Source organism: Zalophus californianus, chromosome 4 (genome assembly GCF_009762305.2).
Source record: "Zalophus californianus isolate mZalCal1 chromosome 4, mZalCal1.pri.v2, whole genome shotgun sequence".
NCBI classification, from domain to species: domain Eukaryota; kingdom Metazoa; phylum Chordata; class Mammalia; order Carnivora; family Otariidae; genus Zalophus; species Zalophus californianus.
The window spans coordinates 37,026,808-37,046,424 of record NC_045598.1 but is presented as its reverse complement, the minus strand read 5'-3'; the positions used below and the strand labels follow the sequence as shown (position 1 = coordinate 37,046,424).

The 19,617-nt window shown below is 46.6% G+C and overlaps 2 protein-coding genes across 2 annotated transcripts in view; one reads left to right on the top strand and one right to left on the bottom strand.

Annotated features, from left to right (window-relative positions):
* LOC113912514 (cytochrome P450 4X1) overlaps nucleotides 1-19,617 on the bottom strand; it is a 70,679-nt gene that overhangs the window by 43,313 nt on the left and 7,749 nt on the right. The gene's annotated exons all lie outside the window — the stretch shown is intronic.
* Nucleotides 5,635-14,919, top strand: LOC113926815 (cytochrome P450 4A11). The gene is made up of 12 exons (XM_035727046.1): nucleotides 5,635-5,706; nucleotides 6,068-6,209; nucleotides 7,107-7,151; nucleotides 7,608-7,735; nucleotides 8,735-8,859; nucleotides 9,227-9,381; nucleotides 9,820-9,926; nucleotides 10,018-10,208; nucleotides 10,305-10,438; nucleotides 11,314-11,378; nucleotides 11,524-11,600; nucleotides 13,984-14,919. The coding sequence occupies exons 1-12, from the start codon at nucleotides 5,635-5,637 to the stop codon at nucleotides 14,150-14,152; spliced, it is 1,410 nt and encodes a 469-aa protein (XP_035582939.1). The 3' UTR covers nucleotides 14,153-14,919.

Here is a 19,617-nt window from a genome sequence, read left to right as displayed (position 1 = left end):
CTTCTTTCCCTTAGCATAATCTCCTCCAGTCCCATCCATATTGATGTAAAAGTTGGGTATTCATCCTTTCTGATGGCTGAGTAATATTTCATTGTATATATGAACCACATCTTCTTTATCCATTCGTCTGTTGAAGAACATCTCGACTCTTTCCACAGTTTGGTTATTGTGGACATTGCTGGTATGAACATTGGGGTGCATATGGCCCTTCTTTTCACTACATCTGTATCTTTGGGGTAAATACCAGTAGTGCAATTGGTGGGCCATAGGGTAGCTCTATTTTTAATTTTTTGAGGAACCCCCTCGGATTTCTAACCCATTATCAATTGGGGAGAATCTTCATTCAAGGGCGACTTCTTTTCTTTTCTTTTCTTTTATTATTTTATTTTATTTTATTTTATTATGTTATGTTAGTCACCATACATTACATCATTAGTTTCAATGTTTGTGTATAAGACCCGGTGCTCCATGTAATACGTGCCCTCCTTGATGCCCATCACTGAGCTAACCCATGCCCCCATGCCCCTCCCCTCTAAAACTCTCAGTTTCTCAGAGTCCATAGTCTCTCATCGTTCATCTCCCCCTCCGACTTCCCCCCTTCATTTTTTCCTTCCTGCTATCTTCTTCTTCTTCTTTTTTTAACATATAATGTATTATTTGTTTCAGAGATACAGATCTGTGATTCAAGAGTCTTGCACAATTCACAGCGCTCACCGTAGCACATACCCTCCCCAATGTCTGTCACCCAGCCACCCCATCCCTCCCACCGCCCCCACTCCAGCAACCCTCAGTTTGTTTCCTGAGATTAAGAATTCCTCATATCAGTGAGATCATATGATACTTGTCTTTCTCTGATTGACTCATTTCGCTCAGCATCATACCCTCCAGTTCATTCAGGGTGACTTCTTAACGCCCTTCTGGAGTGTCACACTTCAGCTGTGACAGTTTTCAATCATGGGAGGTCAGAATTTATGTTGTAAAATAATGCCAAGGCTGAGGCCATTGTTTATCTTCTTTGCCACAAATAAATGGTAAACTGCTGTGTTAAAAAAAACCCAAAACCCAAAAAACCTTCTTCCCCACTCTGAAATTCTGTCAGAACACACAGGGATCTGGGAGTTGGGAATGCGCATGTATAATCATTATACTTATATAGTGTGGCTTATCCAGTGGTGTGCCCGTAAATGTTTTGCAATTGGTCTTCACTCAGATTTCTAGCGTTTGCCAATGTCCACCATTCTAGTTAGTTCTTTCACAGGGTCAGGGCCTGGGGACTCCTTATTTGACCCAGTCTTACTTAGGCTCTTGCTGGAGATGTTAATCCCTTCTGAGACCTGGCTGGTCCATCCGCAGCATTCTGTGTCCTTCCTTAGAAAACAAAGAACTTTGGCACTTTTTGTACTATACCCAGGAGCCTAAGAGAGGCTCGAGGATGCTAGCTCAAGTCTTCTCTCTGCTTCACTGCCATCTTCACTCCGGTTCCTCTCCAAAAGGAACCAAGGCAAAATCTATCCAAATCCCCACTTCCAGAAATTTAGCCTAGAGCAGAAAAATCAGATGCTTTCCTGACCTCTGGCTTTACTTCTGCTAATTCTTACCCTAGTCCACCGGTCTGGAAGAGGGGGGCTTTTTCACAACTTGCATTCATGTGGTAAAAACTTTCATTATGACACAGCCTGTGTCCTCTCTACCCCTGATTGAGACTGAAAATCTACAGCCTACTCCAATAGGACATGCCAAGGGGTCATACATGAAGTTAGAAAATTATTTATTCTGACTAAAGACTGGCTTTCGATACTTATTGCAACTCGAAAATCCCATCTTGGAGATCAACAGCAGAGCATCTATCCCTTCTTTCTCTTGGCATACCTGTACAAATGTCCACTGAATTGAATTTGCTTGGCTGTAAGATGGGGGATGGGGACACTGAAAAAGCCCCAGCAACATGGTCAGCTCAGGTAAGGATTTCAGACTTTACAAAAGGTGATAAGAATCCACTGAAGGGATTTAAGATGGAAAGTGACTGGTTAGGTAGCATATTACAGCTATTTGGGAGATAATAGTAAGCAAATATTTATTGTGTGCTTATTAAGTGCCAAGTGCTATTTTAAAGTGATTTACATGTAGTAGCTCATTTAATCCTCATAATAGAAATTAGAGATAGATATTACCATTATCCCCATTGTATATATATGGAAACTGACACAGAGAGATTATGAAGTTTGCCGAGGACATCAGAGGGTGAGAAGGGGGGTTAGGATTTGAATCCAGTCAGTCTCAAGAATCCAGGTCCTGGGATCTTAACATTTATGGGAACAAATGATATGTGTATGGGGTGGGTGAAAAACTGGCACTAGAAGACCAGTTCTGATGCTGTTGCAATATTCAGATAAGATGTGATGGTGGCCTGATGAGGGGGCATGCCATGGGACAGAGAGGCAGAATAAGTGGGAGAAATATTGGAGAGTGTTTTTGATGGAGTTGGTAACTGACTGGATGTGGGTCCAGTAGGGAAGAAATCTAGGATGATCTCTGTGTTTCTCTTCATTGAGGTAGAAAGAGCAAGAAGAATCACTCTTTCCCCTCGCTCTACCCCCCTGCTCCATCCCATGTGTCTTCTGCTCTTCCTGAAGCCGCCCTCAAGACTTACCTCCTCTATGAATGCTTCTCTAACCACCCAGCCCATGGGAATCTATCCTATGAACAATTGAAACACTCATTTTCATACCTTTCATTTGATACTTCATTTATTCATGTTTTCATTTATGACTCATTCCATAGTCAGCAATTCTATACAGCTTCATTATGTATCTCTTTTCATGTTCAACTTATCTTCCTAATTAGGTCTGGAAACTCCATGAAAACATTTTTTTCCCCATCTCTTGGATTCCCTTGGAGCCCAGCTCTGGGCTAGGCCAGAAATAGGCTAGAAATAGTTACTCAAATCACTTGAACTAGGGAGACATATTAAAGGCTTTCAGGAAAGAGCAGGATGAGGAATATAATCTACAAAACAAGAGGACAGTGAAGGAATGGAGACATCCCAGGTCAAGAGGCTTGTCTACTAAGAGAATAAGCATAAAGCAGGGGGTGAGAAGGGAGATGAGGAGAGGAAGAATAAAGTAAAATGACAGCTATTTTCACAATGGGGGAGCCTGGACCTTGTTCCTAAGAGAGATGGTGCTGATAGAGAGGAAAGATAGAAGGTGCTGAGAGAGAGGCAATGAGAGAAAAAACAGGGCCTGGGGGTGAGTGGGGTGCTGAATAGAAGGAATGAGCTGTATGGGATGGGGCACAGAAACTTCATAGATGTCCAGTCCCAGACAGTTTTATGAAAATATCGAGATGGGCAGTGATCACTTCAGTCTGCTCTTAATTGACAGCACATTAGTTACAGTTTTGAAGGGGTTCAACTGGGAAAACCAACATGTTAGAGGCATAGGAGGCAGGATAGAGGGAAGGAGTGAGCGGATGACATCTCTGATGCCAGATAACCTCATTTTTTTCAGAGGATTATGAGGCATCTTCTGCCCTGGCAGGGGCAGAGAGGACTGAGTGCCTAGCAGGGTGGGGATTCAAAGCAGCTGCTATGGTGATGCTGAGGGCATTGGCAAGCAGTTGTTAAGAGACTGAGGAATCAGTGGAATTTACATAGTACGTTCCATGCAGAGGGCCCAGGGCACATGGCTCCATTACATATTTTTTTCCCACAAGAGTCTGGAGTAAGAGAATGGAAATGTTCAGAAAGGAGGCATAGAGCCAGTCCTCACCCTCATTGCTGCATCCTGTACACCGGCCAATGCTGGACAATGCCAGGATAAAAAGATGGATCGAGGGTAGGCCTCTCCCTGGGACACCTCACGATCTGGGGGAGAGGACAGATAGATACAGTATAATGGATAGCTGCTATGACTGGAAAGACCCCACTGGATTATCTAGACCTCATCTGGTCTTATGAACAAAGAAATTAAATCAAAAAAATAAAAAAAGTCAGCTTGCCCTGAGCCCCTTCTCTCCAGACCGAGAATTCCAGGGTTTACCCTCCTTTCATCCTTCCTGCCTGTGTGCCATACCAGTTGTGCCCATCTCTCCACTCCTTCGGATTACACAACCAGAGAATCAGGAAACTGTTGAATATGTCTAGCAGTGTTGGTCTGTTACCTTAAGTGATTCCAATATTTAAAAAACTAGGTCGAGAAGTATGAGCTTCCAGAGGAGAAAAATGAGCAAACAGAGAGATTGGAGGGGCACGAGGAGCACAAGGTGTTGTGGGATACAAGGAAACAATGTTGAAACAGTTTAAATGACAGATGGATGTCAAGTGCTCCTGAGACAAGGGTCAAGTTTGAAATGTATTTCTTGGAATTAGTGACATGGAAATCAGCTATAACCATAGGAAGATTTGTTGAAGTGACGGATATAGAAGCCAAAATGAAGTGGGCTGGGAAGGGAAAATCATGGCAATTAATTTGAAACTATGGAGAAAATATTGTCAATTCTGAAAAGTTTGGCTATGAAAAAGCAGAGAATTAGGATGTGACCACATGGGAGACAGGGATTCCAGAGTGGAAGGATGCGGAGGACTCTCTCTACCACTTCCTGCTTCCCTCAACCCTGTTCCTAATAGAGGGAGGGTTAGGATCTGTAGCAAAGTTGTTGGCCTTGACCTAGAAGAAAGAAGGAGAGGTTGTGGCAGATGTAGAGCTTCATGTTTTGTGGTGTTTCCAAGCAAAACAGAGAATAGACAAAATATAAATTCCATAAAATTCCATTAAAAAATCTCCAGATCATAGACAGTTTTGAAAATTTAAAATAAATTTAGTTTAACAAATTCAAGATCCACTCTCCATCTTCTTCTCTTCATGTAAATGTACCACTCAAAACACCTGAATTCAAGAGTACATAAATGTCATCTGGTAAAAGTATACTTGCATAATATCAATTTAAATAAATCACAATTCTCAATAGTCAGTTAAATGCCTTCAGCCAATACTTACATTTGCTTGATTGGGGGCCATTCAAAAATAATAACTTTTGAGCATCACATAAGTAATATACCTATAAGGCAAAATAGGCTCTGCCAAGCTAGAATCTCATTGGGAGTGACAGTAATTTCAAAATAATATTGAACCTACCTCCTCTCTCAGGCAGACCACAGGCCAGCACAGCCCCCAGCACCTGATAATTGATTGCCTGTGCTGCCCCTTTATTTTCTGTCCACTGTCTGTCCTGGTAGCTCACTCTGGGGACATTTTTTGTGGCCCCAGTTCCCAGGAGGAGCCAGGTGAGAACAGCTGTAGTGGAGCACTGCCTGCATGAGTGGCCACAGCCTGAAAGCCAGTAGACACTGAGTATCAGCCTTTAGGGTTACTGCCACTGCCACCACGGGCACCAACTCCTCTACAAGAGTGTCAACTGGCCCTGGCCAGACCTGCGCAGGGAGAGATGGCAGTCCCAAGCGGTTGTCTGGCAGACTGATGGACCAGTGGGTGTCAGAGTGACCCAGAGAGAGGAAGAGCCGGGCAGAGCACCATCTAGCTCCTTGGGGCTCTCCAGAGGAACTACTGACACTACCCAGGAGCAGGAGTTTCTGGAAGCTGACTGGCTTGGGGAGAAAGCAATCAAACCGGAGGCATGCAACTGTGCGGAAACAGGATCCCCCAGGGGCCCTTGCTGCACAGGCTTGGGGGGATCCTGGAGGATGAGGTAACATAGCTTCATGGTAAGAGGCTCCCCCTATGCAGTCCCTGCACTGGATCCAAGGAGAAGTGCAGCCCCAGTGATGGACATGACCTGGGAGCTCAGAGTAGCCTCCTTAAGTCATTGGACAACACTTCTCAGTGTAGGGCTCGATTAACTTCCCCACCTCCACTCCCACTAGAACAGGAGTGTCATGAATCTGGAATCCCAATCAGAGCCCAGCTCAACAGAAACCGTTCCAAACTCCCAATCACTGCCGATATCCAGAACTATCTCCGTGTGGCCATCCTACCATCCACCACCACTCCAAGCAGTGGACCTGAAGAGGAAGCAAGGTTTTATTGATTTGTCTTTCCCTTGGTTACAGCTCCAAAACGGTCAGGAGCTACAAGAGCTTCAGAAAAGGGCAGAGAAATATCCATGTGCCAGTCCTCGCTGGCTATGGGGAAGCAAGGTTAGCCTCATAGTCTATGACCCGGACTACATGAAGGTGATCCTGGGGCGATCAGGTGAGAGCAAACACATTTGTCTGTTGGAGTGGCTTTTCCCACTTGGATACATTCCTGGGGGACTGTGACATTCCAGAAGGGACTGCTGGCTCAGTCATCAATATCTGACCCTCTACCTGCCATCTTCCTAGCCCAAGAGCCAGCAGAAGCCCAAATACAAGTTACTCAATTTGAATGCTTAAACACCTGTGAGGGATTACCTCTTTCTCTTTCTCTCTCTCTTCTTTCTCTCTCTTTCTTCCTTTCTTTCTCTTCCTTCCTTTTCTCTATCTCTCTCTCTTTCTTTCTTTCTTTCATTCCTTCCCTCACTCCCTCCCTTCTTCCCTCCCTCTACCTTCCTTCCTTCCTTCCCTCCATTCCAACTTTCTTCCTTTCCACCTTTCCTTCTTTCCACCTTTCATTCTTTCCTTCTTTCTTTCTAACTTTCTTCACCACTGTGGTGTGACCCCAGAACACAAGACAATCTCCTATCCATGATGGCTTAGGTGGAACCCCTACCCGTTGCCTGTGCTGGGACATGGGATGACTGGCCAACCACAAAAATAAAGAAAACAACAAACAAACACAAAACAAACAAAACAAAACAAAAAACACCAGACAAGCTACATTCTTTTCACTGCCACTGAGGACAGAAGCTGTATTTCTTGCTGATTCAACTTCCTACTCCATAGGGCTCTGCTGTGGGACATTAAGTCTGCCTTCCCGAGCCCACAGTAACTATCAAGAAAGAAAGAGAGTCTGGGTTGGAAGGCAAGTGGGAGGTGGGTTGACACAATCTGCCAGCTGACAATCATCAGGAAGGGACGGGGACAATGGTCTGGACCACAGCTAATTCCTGAGGGCAGCCTGTCTTCGTTGGTCACCTCCAGTTTCCTGTAATGCCCTTCTTACTTTCAGACCCAAAGTCTGATGCTTCCTACAGATTCATGGCTCCCTGGATAGGTAAGTACATTTAACTAGGAATATGGTTCACCTCCTGCTTAGGTTTGCCAACATCTATCCATTTGGCCCAGATTAAATAAGAGGTGACTGGTACCACAGTCACTCCACTCAACTCTGAATTGAGCCCCCTTTCTCTTCTTCTGATAAAAACCTCACACCTTCCTTATGGTAGGGGAGCCCTCTTGCAGGTCAGCTTCTCCCCCATCACTTCTGAGTCCTCGCCAATGATCTCAGCCTAACTTTTCACTGAAGCCCTCTGTTTACCCAGCCCTGCTCTGTTTCAACCTCAACCTCACAGCTGTGCACCAGGCATTGGGAAGTCCCTTTTCTGACATGCACTGGCCTTTCCTGCCTTGCCCAGGATGCCCTTCTTTTGACACTCTGGGTTCCTCCCCAGTTGTCCCCAGGTAACTCCTGGGAGGTTCCTTCCCCACACGTACACCCATTGTGGTCCAGGGTACGGTTTGCTCCTGTTGAATGGGCAAGCGTGGTTCCAGCACAGGCGGATGCTGACCCCAGCCTTCCACTATGACATCCTGAAGCCCTACGTGGGACTCATGGCCGATTCTGTCCGAGTGATGCTGGTAAGTTCAACCCCTCCTCACCTGCACACTCACACCCACAGCACAGTCCACAAAGTCCACTCTGAGACAGCTGTGTCCCTCAGACATCTATTAGACTTGGCCCTTGGAATCACCCACTTGTACCATACTATGAGACAGGGCTCCCTGGGGATGGATGGAACAAGAAAGCACCCAGGCACCTGCTTTCATCCACTCTTTGCTCATTGCCCACAGGAGAGACAGTCATGGTAGATAAAGGGTCCCTTCTCCTCCCGCTTCTGTGCCTTTGGCTTGGACAGGAAGAGTAGTCAAAGCCCCTGGACAACGGGACAAGCTGCCCCTTGCTGGCCTGGGCAGTAGCAGCTTCAGTGGCAGGGTGGACATCCCACGATGTCACTCAGGTGGACTCTGGCCTGGGGCTGAAGGCTTCTGGTGGATTTTAGCCACTCCATGGAGGGAAATGGAGCCCAGGTCACTACCTCCAGGGCTGGGTCCTGCCATAACATCACCTCTGAACATGACCCTATTTCTCACTCACCGTGCTCAACTGACATTTGCTGAATAAGAGGAATTGAGGTCCCTGATATCCCTTCCTTAGGAACCACAGTACTGGCCCCTTGACCCTTCCTTTGCCTTGACTCTTGCTCCCTAAATTGGGACTTCACTGGTTTCTCATGTGTAGATCAACCCCAGGACAGAAAAGATTCCTCCTTAGTCCCCTGAGAAACAATGTTTTCTGGTCTGCTAAAAGGTGGTTATCACCAAACTTATTCCTAAGTCAGACTATAAGTGATCGTGATTAATTAAATAACAAATAACAACTTCCTCAGAGTATATTCTGAGAAAACACTCACTGTATTACAAACACTTGGCTATATGGTCCTAAATTGATGAAACACAACCGCTTTAGAAAGTGAGGGCACCTCATCAGAATATGAGGAGAGGCAGAGAGAGAGTCTAGCCTTGTCAACATGGGCCTCTGGAGGAGTAGAGAAGGACCAACGTGTCCCTCTACCACAGGACAAATGGGAGGAGCTCCTCAGCCAGAACTCACCTCTGGAGATCTTTGGACACATCTCCTCGATGACGTTGGACACCATTATGAAGTGTGCCTTCAGCTACCAGGGCAACCACCAGGCAGACAGGTCAGTGAAATCCTTAGCTGCAGGGTTCTATTTCTTACCAACTAGTGTGGACTTATCTGAGAGGCAGTTAGGGAAGCTTGGATGTTTACCAGCCCAAAGAGCCACATTCTGCAGAGAGCCCCAGGCCACGGTCAAATTCAGCCCACACCAAGCCTTCCTTAGGCACAGACCCTGCTCCCTGCCACAGGGAGAAGCCTGGCTGCCCACGTCCCTCATAAAGGGCTGAGAGTCTCGAGGGTGTAAGAACGACATGACAAATGCCTAGTTGCCTGTCCCATTGATTGAGGAACACTCCACCCACAGATCCACTCCACTCCAGGTCAGATGCCTCCCTCCATCCAGTCGCTTCTGCATCCTCCCCTTTCAGGTACTCCCAATCCTACCTTCAGGCCATTCGGGACCTGAACAACCTGGTGTTTTCCCGGATAAGGAATGCTTTCTACCAGAAAGACATCATCTACAGGCTGACCCCTGAAGGCCGCTGGAACCACCGGGCCTGCCAGCTTGCCCATCAACACACAGGTTGGACTCTGCCCTCTGGCACCTCCCCTCCTTCATCAGGCACATCCCAAAGGGACTGACCCTGACCCCCCAGGCAGAGTCCTGCCCCTCGCTGCCCCTCTAGGACCTGGGAAACACCCACTCCAGGTACTCCCCTGGTGCAGCTGTGAGGGTGCCAGGTGCTATGCAGGAAGCTACGTGTGTCACCACCTGGGTGAAGGTTGAATGAGAGCCCCTGCCAGCAGCATTCAAGCAGAGCCTCCTTGGGCTGTGCTCTCGAGGGGAGTGAGGACCGGCAAGCGCCTGGCACTAGAGCTCTCTCCCTGAGAAGCACCATTCCCACACTCCTGATCCACCTGGCAGCCTGACTGGGGCACAGGGGGCAGGTGGGCTACTGTGGGTGGCTGTGTCTGGGCACCCAGAGATCTCAGCTCTGCCTGGGAACACTGTTCTGGACAGACCGAGTGATCAAGCTGAGGAAGGCTCAGCTGCAGGAGGAGGGAGAGCTCGAGAAGGTCAGGAGCAAGAGACACTTGGACTTCCTGGACATCCTCCTCTTTGCCCAAGTGAGTGGGGCAGGGGAGGCCTGAGGCTTTGGGGACAAGTGTGGAGGAGGGGGGGCAGACTGAAACCCTGCCCTCCTTCCGTGTCTCCCAGAGGGAGAACGGGAACAGCTTGTCTGACAAGGACCTCCATGCGGAAGTGGACACCTTCATGTTTGAGGGCCATGACACCACAGCCAGCGGCATCTCCTGGATCCTCTATGCTCTGGCCACACACCCCGAGCATCAGCAGAGGTGCCGGGAGGAGATCCAGAGCCTCCTGGGGGACGGCGCCTCCATCACCTGGTGAGTACTCATGAGATGGGAGGGCCCTGCCCCCTCAACTAGAGAATTCCCTGGTTGTCAGGGCCTTGCCAGCCCTTCAGGATAGCTTTGTGTTAGGGACCACCTGGACCAGATGCCCTACACCACCATGTGCATCAAGGAGGCACTGCGACTCTATCCGCCAGTTCCAGGTGTCGGCAGAGAGCTCAGCAAGCCCATCACCTTCCCTGATGGACGCTCCTTACCCAAAGGTGTGAACCTCACCACTCTCACTCCATAAGTACTCTGCAGGAATGCGTGGGAGGTCAGAAATCCGCAAGTTCTGGGGCAGTTTGTGCGTGTCTTTGAGACTCATTTCCCCCTCAAGAAAATCAAAAATTACTTTGTTTGGGTGAGGTTATGGTGTGCTTCCACAGAGCTTAAATCGGCCCAAAGATCAAGAAATAAATACATGACAGCCTCTGAATGTGGCTATGTGAGTTGCCCTAATATTCTAATTTCCTGAGTTATGAGTGCTTGAGAGATAATCAGATGAGGCAGGGGTAGATGTGGTCTTTCCTTATAGGGTCTTGGCGAACGAGAGAGATTATTCACTGTGATATATCAGATGGTCCAGTCTCCGGGGAACCCTCAGGTTGATGGCCAGATCTGAGATCCCTGCTATGGCTGGAGGCCACCTTTCAGCTCCCCTCTGCTCTCAATCCCAGCCCTGCCATGGCCTGGTTGGGTGGTCATAGGCGAGCTGTTCAGCCTCTCCGAGGCTCAGGTGCCTCACGGGAACAAGGGTGATGTAAGTCTTCATTGGAAGGTTGTTGTGAGGATGGAGGAGTTCATGCATATTCCCCAAGGGCTCATGGATGGTACTTGATAAATGTGAGTTGTCCCTTGAGTTGCTCCAAAAAATAAGCCTCCAGTTCCTTCCTGCTTCTCAGCCTGGTCATGGTTATCTACTAATCTGGGCACACGTGCACATGTTCTGTGCCATGTCTGCCCCACCTCTCCTGCAACACTATCATTCAATTCACAGAGATGAAAAGCGGCTCTCATTGTGGCTGCCAAGCTGTGTGTGGGTGCACCTGGGCCCCGCAGGCATGTATGACCAGTCTTCTCTCTTCTGCCCCCACAGGATTCTTAGTCTTGCTCTCCTTTTATGCCCTTCACCACAACCCAAAAGTGTGGCCAAACCCAGAGGTATGATGGCCTTGGGAGGAGGGGGTGGGATGACATCTCCAGACCAACCTCCTTCTCCTGTCCCACCTCTGGGTGTGCTGTCCCTTGGATGATTGGAAGGAGGGCCTTGATTATACCTGTCCTGGCCCTGGTGCTCCTTCTGCAGGTGTTTGACCCTTCCCGGTTTGCACCAGATTCCTCTCGACACAGCCATGCTTTCCTGCCCTTCTCAGGAGGATCAAGGTGAGGCACTTGTACCAGAATGGGGGGGGGCTGTTTCCTGGGTACATACCTGATGTTTGTGACCTCCTACATTTGTGTGTGTGTCTTCAGATATGCCCTGGCATGTTGGTGTGCTGGGAAAGAGGTGTGTGTCTCTATGACAAAGAAAGTTGGTAATCACTCCATGCCATGGAGACTTTGACCCATTGCTCTTACCCAGTCTCCAGCCACAATTCAGTGTCAGTGGGTGTTCAAAAGCTCAGGGTATTCTTGTGAGTTCTTCATTTTATGAGTATGACTTTACAGAATTAGATTTTCTCCCATGTTATTTTCAAGTGTTGTCGATGTCAAAGTCAGGATGGAATCAAAAGATTTCTTTTGCACACATCCCCAAAGCAGCCTTTGCTACTCAGCTCCCCATTCCGCCCCCACACTGCACCATTGACTACATTGCATGTGTTTCCATCTTCAGCGGCCTGCATGTCTCAAATACTTAAGCCATACACAGGAAAGTTTCCTGCAGTCTCCTAAGGGCTTCATAAAGTACTCGACTAATCTGTGTTGCCACTATATTTTCATCTCTCCAAATGAATTTTTGATTCCACGGTAATGGTCATGTACACTTGACAATTTTCCCAGTTGTCCAATCGTTACATATGATCTGGGCTGTACATACCTAATATTACACTTAGAGTCCAATCATCCAAATGGGCAAATATACAAAAATGAGGACATTAAATTGCTTTTGAGAGAAAATCTACTCTGTTGAATGTATATGACACACGGAGTTTGAACATTATCTGGTGTGTCAAACGTAAAGCACACTTGAAATGGCTGTTCAGTAGGATGACTATTCTCCAGAGTGGCCTCTGTGAAATCCTCCAGTGCTGCTGAAAGTGTCCTATAAATAGTAACTACAGTAAACTTTGTAAGTAGTTACTAGAAAAATGTTTTTTTTCCAAATACAGAAATCTGTCAGTGCTTCACATACAGAGGGAATCCACTTTCACACAACATGTTAAGCAAATTATTCTTCAGATACTTGCTCCAGGATTTGTTTCTCCCTGGGATTGAGTCCTTCCTCCTAGACATTGGTGCAAGTCATGTAGCTGCCAGTAGCAACAGGAGAGGGGTGGACAGCTCAATTCCTAGCTCAGAACTAATGGTTACTCATATTTTATTCCATTCAGGGTGTTTTTTTTTCCACTTCAATAAACATCATTCAATTATAAGACTGCCTATCCTCTGCTATGAGATGGCATACTGACCTTGCCTCCAGGAGTTCACAGTCAAGAAATAAATGTCTCCACTCAAAAGAGACATCATTCATTCATTCAGTCAGTGAGTCAGTCAGTCTTTCTTTCTTTCACTCACTCATTTACTAATTGACCCCACTGTAGGAAGCTCCATGTTCCTGGCACTGTCCTGGTCTGAAAAGTGATGTGTCCTTGAGTAAAATACTATGGTCATGTCAGGGTTCAGGAATGAAGAGGCACAGCCAACAAGGGTGGGGGTGAGGGCAGGCTGGCATTGCCCTTAGCCTTGAGCATGTCTCTGGGATCTCCTCAGTAGGAGCTGAGCTGGGAGGAGGAGCTGAACAGGTGACAGGTGATTGAGCCAACAACCCAGAGAGGACTTTGATGCCATCTGAGGCATGTGGACATGTCCTACTTGAGGGAGGGCATGGGAGGCTCTGATCTGGGCTGAGCCTTCAGGAGAGGGGACAGAGGCAAGAGAGAGAAAAGTCCAGATGAGGAGGTTGAGGGATGGCAGGCAGGGACATTTCTGCAGTAGAATTGGAAGACTATAGCAGCTGGTTGATTGAGGGGCTGAGGGGAGACAGGAGTCTGGACCCAACCTGGAAGGCAGGTGGTGCAACAGGCAGAGCATCACTAAGGTTCTGCCTCTGCAGAAAGCTTCCCTGTTGCCATTCTGACTTCCTGACCCAACCCTGTCTTGTCCTTTCTCTGAGGATCTGTATCCCTGTGTGCCCCAGATGGTTAGGGCCTGAAGTGTGACCCAGCCCTCCCCCTACAGTGCCGTGGCCTGGCCTCCACATTGTGAAACCAGAAATTGCTTGTGCAGAGAGCAAACAACTTAATAATTAACTTTTTTGGTGATCACTTGACTTGGCCCCGAGGCTCAAGATGCTGAACCTCTTGTAACAGGATTTCAGGCCTACTGAGAGCAGAGCGAAGAGTAGGAGCTAATCCTGGAAGATTGTAGGCTTTGTCAAAGGTTAAGGGGAGAGTGTGAAATAAGCAAGGCTGAGTAGGCGTAGACATGTGTGTGTGTCCTGAGGAAAGGGGATCTGGGCTGGGCCCATGCAGGAGGGGCCTGAATGTGCTATTCCTGGCAGGGGGTTTGAGGCCGCTCCGCATTTCCGTTTTCCTCCCTGACCCAGGAACTGCATCGGGAAGCAGTTGGCGATGAACGAGATGAAGGTGGCAGTGGCCCTGACCCTGCTCCGCTTTGAGCTGGCACCAGATCCTCTCAAGGTCCCTGTTCCCACTCCAAGAATTGTGCTGATGTCCAAGAATGGGATCCACCTGCATCTGAGGAAGCTCCTCTAACCCTTGTGGGGACAAGGATGAGCTCCAAGGGCTTCCTGCCTGCCATCCTGTCTTGCTGTCGGTCTCTCCTGTCTGCTGTCTTCTGCCCACTTCCTGCTTTCACTCTGCCCAGCTGCCAGCCTCCCTGATCTCCTCCTCTTGTGCATCAGACTGTCTGCCCTTCTCTGTCTCCCCCTTTCCCAAGATTCCTACTTGTTTGCCTGTTACCTTTCTCCTACCCAGCTGTAGCTCTGACTGTCCATGTAAATCATGATCAGCTGCCTGTCCCCCAGGCTGTCTGCCCTCTCCCTGTTGTTCCTTTCTGCCTGCTTGTGTGTTCCTGTAATGTTTTCTCTTGCTGCTTTACTGTATTACACAAACTTAGTTCCTTAAAAGAGCACATTGATGATCTTGTGCTTTAGGAAATCAGAAATCTGACATGGTTTTCACTGGGTCACAACCAAGGTGTTACAGAAGCTCTAAAGGAGAATCTCTTCTCTTACATTTTTTCCCCCTTCTAAAAGTCTGCTCTTATGGCTATTCAATGAGGGGATTAGGCCTCCCCCTTTATCAAGGAAATATCCTTTTCTTAAATGCAATTGATTACAGATGTTAACCTTATCCATAAAATTCTAGACTTTTATTTAATTGAATAACAGGGACTCCAGCAAATCCAAGTTGACACATAAAGCTAGACATCACAGTCCACCGTTTGTCCCCTTGGCATTCACACATTCCCTCAAACCACACCTAGTCTGCAAATTAAGTATAATAAAGTCACACTTCCACCAACTAACCCTCATATGATTGAAAGTGTATTGATCCTTTTCCCCTACAACAAAGCAAAGTCATTGGAGGGTATTCTCTCTTTTCCCTGCATCCTGTGATTTAAATGTTATGATACAAACTATTAGTACCACATGTTATGGTTTCTGAGTAAGATATAAGACAAGAAAGAAAAAATCTGACATACATGTGCACACATGCATAATCATATTCATAACAAGTAACGAAAATGCTAGAAATAATTACATTCCTTATTTATATAACCTGCGAAATGGCCATACTTAGCATTTACAACACCCTTCTCACTACCCATTCCATATTTTCTTTGCACTCTGAGTGCACCTCAGCCAGTTGTGGTTTTTTGCCTGGTGCCATGACCCAAACCTTCACTCTTGAAGGATCTGGGCCATTACTAGTCTTGCCTGAATTGGGCTGTGGCATTTTTCCATTTACTCTAATGACAGGGCATGGTAGTTCTACGAGATGCCCCACGTATTTCCTCCATTCTGAGCATATCTTTTCTCACCTTCATTGGTAAGGAAACTGCCAATTTTCCCCTTGGTAATCGGGATCAACCCAGAACAAAGTTGTATGCTGAGCCCACCAGTTCTCCTATGCCCACCCACTTGGGTTTGGACAGTTCCTTGGCTTCCTGAACATCTATGAGCCTGACTTTCCTAAAGTTTTGTACAACGGAGAGGGTCAGCGTTGGCGGGAGAAGGTGGGGCTTCCTGAGAGCGAAGGGCTCAGGCACCATGTGGAAAGGAGTCCTGGGGCCTGCATCAAAAGTTTGGGGAGCTCAGGTCCATGACTTAGCTTTAAAATAGCTTTATCCACAAGCCTCCTCTGGGAATTTGTCTGTCTGTGCATGACCTGATCATCTTTCTCTTATAGATCCCATGACCCCAAATGGGTTTACTTTCTTCCTCCAGTGGATTGGTGAGTGGGCACCTACCCTCCATCTCTGACCTTTGGTGCTGGCTGACCATGATCCTTCCCTGCCCTTTCCTTCCCTGCAGTGTCCTTGCTCAGTCAGGCATCCCCTCCACAGGACAACTTGGCCCTCTAGTCCCCTTTCTTAGTAAGCTGCTCAGTGGTAAGACAGGGAAAACACAAGAAAGCTACTGGGTGAACAGAACGTGGGGCTCAGATATATTATCCTTCTGGGTCTGTCGTTTTCTTTCTGGACAGGCATCTATCTATTCTACTGGTTGTGTTTTTCTGGTAGAACTCTGACTGATATAAATTTTGGTACTAAGAATGATTCTAGAGGAACAGAATCTTAACAAGTTTTCTGAATTGGTTCTGGGTTTTGTGAATTGGTTCTCTAAGAGGATTATTTGGAAAGGGATCCATGACTCTATTCCCAATGGTAAAGAGGACACTGGTAGCCCAGGATCTGATGTTGCAATACACAAGACATCACCATTGGATGCTGCTAATCAAATACTTGCAAAAGGCAAGGTTCTGGTGACTATGTATTTCGTGCCTTAAAACATGTTGTCAAACTAAGGAGCATAAGAAGATTGACTGATGTCCATGTTGTACTGGAGAAAGTGGGAAAAGAAAAGAATAATGTGGAGGATTCAAATTCTCAGACCAAAAAAGAAATAAATGACCTGAAAGCTACTATGTCTGCATTGAAGATCACTCTGATCTGTGGCCACAAATTTAGCCAGGGCTCAGATTTCTGAAACTAAACCCAGGTGTCATCCCGCCCATGTCTGAATTATCAGCAAACTGAATTCCATATCTTGCAGGGTGTCATCTATTACAGTGAGGACATTGAGAAATGGGAGCCTGACAACTGGAATGGGGACATATGGGAAGATCCCCATGAAGCTGGAGCCATCAAAACCCTATATATTCTGCTGAGTCTTCTTTGCCAGTTGGAAAGGATATCCATTCCAGCTAGGCGTTCCAGAACCAGAGAAATAACCTCAGGATGGGTTTGGGTATAAAGCACCAGCTAGGTGGCAATAACCTGCAGGGTTGAAGGAAGGTTCTCCAGGAGGCTGTATATGCTTTAAATCAATGTCCAATATATGGTGCAGTTTCTCCCATAGCCAGGATTCACCCATCCAGGACTCAAGGGATGCAGATGGGAGCAGCACCACTCATTATTACCCCTAGTGATCCAATTAGCAAAATTTGGAGTACTTACCACTGCAACCTTATGCTCTGTTGTCCTAGTGGCCTTATTTTCAAAAGTAGGAGTGCTTCCACCAGGAGACACAAGGATGACTACGCAAAGATACCTCCTGGCCACTTTGGGCTCTTTGTGGGTCTAACCCAGAAGTGGTACACCCTCTTGCTGTACCTGGGTGAGCCAACAACCACAAGCTGGCCAGCCTGCTTCCATCTGGTTCCTGTCATCAGCCCTCTGTCTATGCTGCTCCGAGAAAGAGATTTCTTTTGGCATTAAAGCTGTTTTCATGAGAGTGGTAACACCAGCTTGCTGTGCAATGCAGAAATCTGCTGAATTCTGCCCCTGTTACGTCACTGGACACATTTTTCTTGAGGACCTATTATGTGCAGGGTACTGTCTACACGTCTCACGGCATGAGGCAGACCTGGTCCTACCCTTTCATTCCATGGGGGGCAGACCAATTATATTCAACTAAACCATCAAGGAGTGTGAATACACCCAGTAGTTAGTGCTAAGAAGGAAGCAGACAGTGCTATGAGAGAGACTAGCAGGGAGAATCTGCTTAGAGAGGGAGATCGGGGATGGCCCCTGGTTGGAGAGGACATTCAAGGTGAAACCCGGAGGATGACAAGCAGCTGGTAGTGCAAAGAGCAAGGGACAGCATTCCCGGTAGAGCAAACAACAAGCACCAAAGCTCCGGGGCAGGAAAAAGCCAGAGTGTAAAATTTGGGAGATACCACGTGTGGGCTGGAGGGTGGTTTTCAGTAAATGGTTCACAGCAAAGTCTCTGGGGCCACACTGCCTGGGCATGAATGCTGGCTCCACCTCTTACCAGTAGGGTGACTCTGAGCAGGCAGCTAAGCTCTTTGTGCCTTACTTTTGTCACTTAGACTACAGGAATATTTAATTAATTAATTAATTTAAATTCAAGTTAGTTAACACATAGTGTATATTGTTGTCAGGAGTAAAATTTAGTGATTTATCACTTACATATAACACCCAGTCCTCATTACAACAAATACCCTCCTCAATGCCCATCACGCATTTAGCCCTTCCCCCCCCACCTCCCCTCCAGCAACCCTCAGTTTGTTCTCTACAGTTAAGAGCCTCTTATGGTTTGCCTCCATCTCTGTTTCTATCTTGTTTTATTTTTCTTTCCCTTCCCCTGTGTGCATCTGTTTTGTTTCTTAAATTCCACATATGAGTGAAATCACACCATATTTGTCTTTCTCTGACAGACTTATTTTGCTTAGCATAATACCCTCTAGTTCCATCCACATCCTTGCAAATGGCAAGACTTCATTCTTTTGGATGGCTGAGTCATATTCCATCATATATATATAGTGCCACTTCTATATCCATTCAGCCGTCAATAGACATCTGGGCTGTTTCCACATTTTGGTTATTTTGGACATTGCTGCTGTAAACACTGGGGTGCATGTGCCGCATGTTTATCCTTTGGATAAATACCCAGTAGTGCAATTGCTAGGTTGTAGGATAGCTCTATTTTTAACTTTTTGAGGAACCTCCATACTGCTTTCCACAGTGGCTGCACCAGTTTGTATTCCCACCAAGAGTGCAAGAGGGTTCTCCTCTCTCTGCATCCTCTCCGACATCTGTTGTTTCCTGAGTTGCTAATTTTAGCCATTCTGACTAGTGTGAGGTGGTATCTCACTGTGGTTTCTGTTTAAGAGACTGTCTTTTTCCCATTGGATAGTCTTTCCTGCTTTGTTGAAGATTATTTGGCCATATAGTTGTGGGTCCATTTCTGGGTTTTCTATTCTGTTCCATTGATCTCTGTGTCTGCTTTTGTGCCAGTACCATACTGTCTTGATGACGACAGCTTTGTAATACAGCTTGAAGTCTGGAATTGGGATTCTTCCCTCTTTGCTTTTCTTTTTCAACATTATTTTGGCTATTTGGGGTCTTTTCTGGTTCCATACAAATTTTTGGGTTATTTCTTCTGGCTCTGGAAAAAATGCTGATGGTATTTTGGTACAGATTGTATTCCATTTCTTTGTGTCTTCTTCAATTTTTTTCCTAGGTGTTCTATAGTTTTCAGCTTCAGATCTCTTACCTCTCTGGTTAGGTTTATTCCTAGATATCCTGTGGTTTTTGATGCAATTGTAAATGGGATCGATTCCTTGATTTCTCTTTCTGCTGCTTCATTATTGGCGTATAGATGCAGCAGATTTCTGTATGTTGATTTTATATGCTGCGACTTTGTGGAATTCATGTACCAGTTCTTGCAATTTTTTGGTGGTGTCTTTCGGGTTTTCTACATAGAGTATAATGTCATCTGCAAAGACTCAAAGTTTGACTTCTTCCTTGCCAATTCGGATGCCTTTTATTTCTTTTTGTTGTCTGATTGCCGAGGCTCGGACTTCCAGTACTATGTTGAACAACAGTGGTGAGAGTAGACATCCCTGTCATGTTCCTGACCTTAGGGGAAAAGCTCTCAGTTTTTCCCCATTGTGGATGGTATTAGTTCTGTGTCTTTCACATACGGCCTTTATGATGTTGAGGTATTTCCTTCTACCCTTACTTTCTT

Coding starts and splice junctions, on each gene's coding strand:
- LOC113926815 (XM_035727046.1), top strand. CDS start 5,635: ATGCAACTGTGCGGAAACAGGATCCCCCAGGGGCCCTTGCTGCACAGG. Junction 7,152..7,607: donor ATTCATGGCTCCCTGGATAG/GTAAGTACATTT, acceptor ATTGTGGTCCAG/GGTACGGTTTGCTCCTGTTG. Junction 11,601..13,983: donor CCCTTCTCAGGAGGATCAAG/GTGAGGCACTTG, acceptor TCCCTGACCCAG/GAACTGCATCGGGAAGCAGT.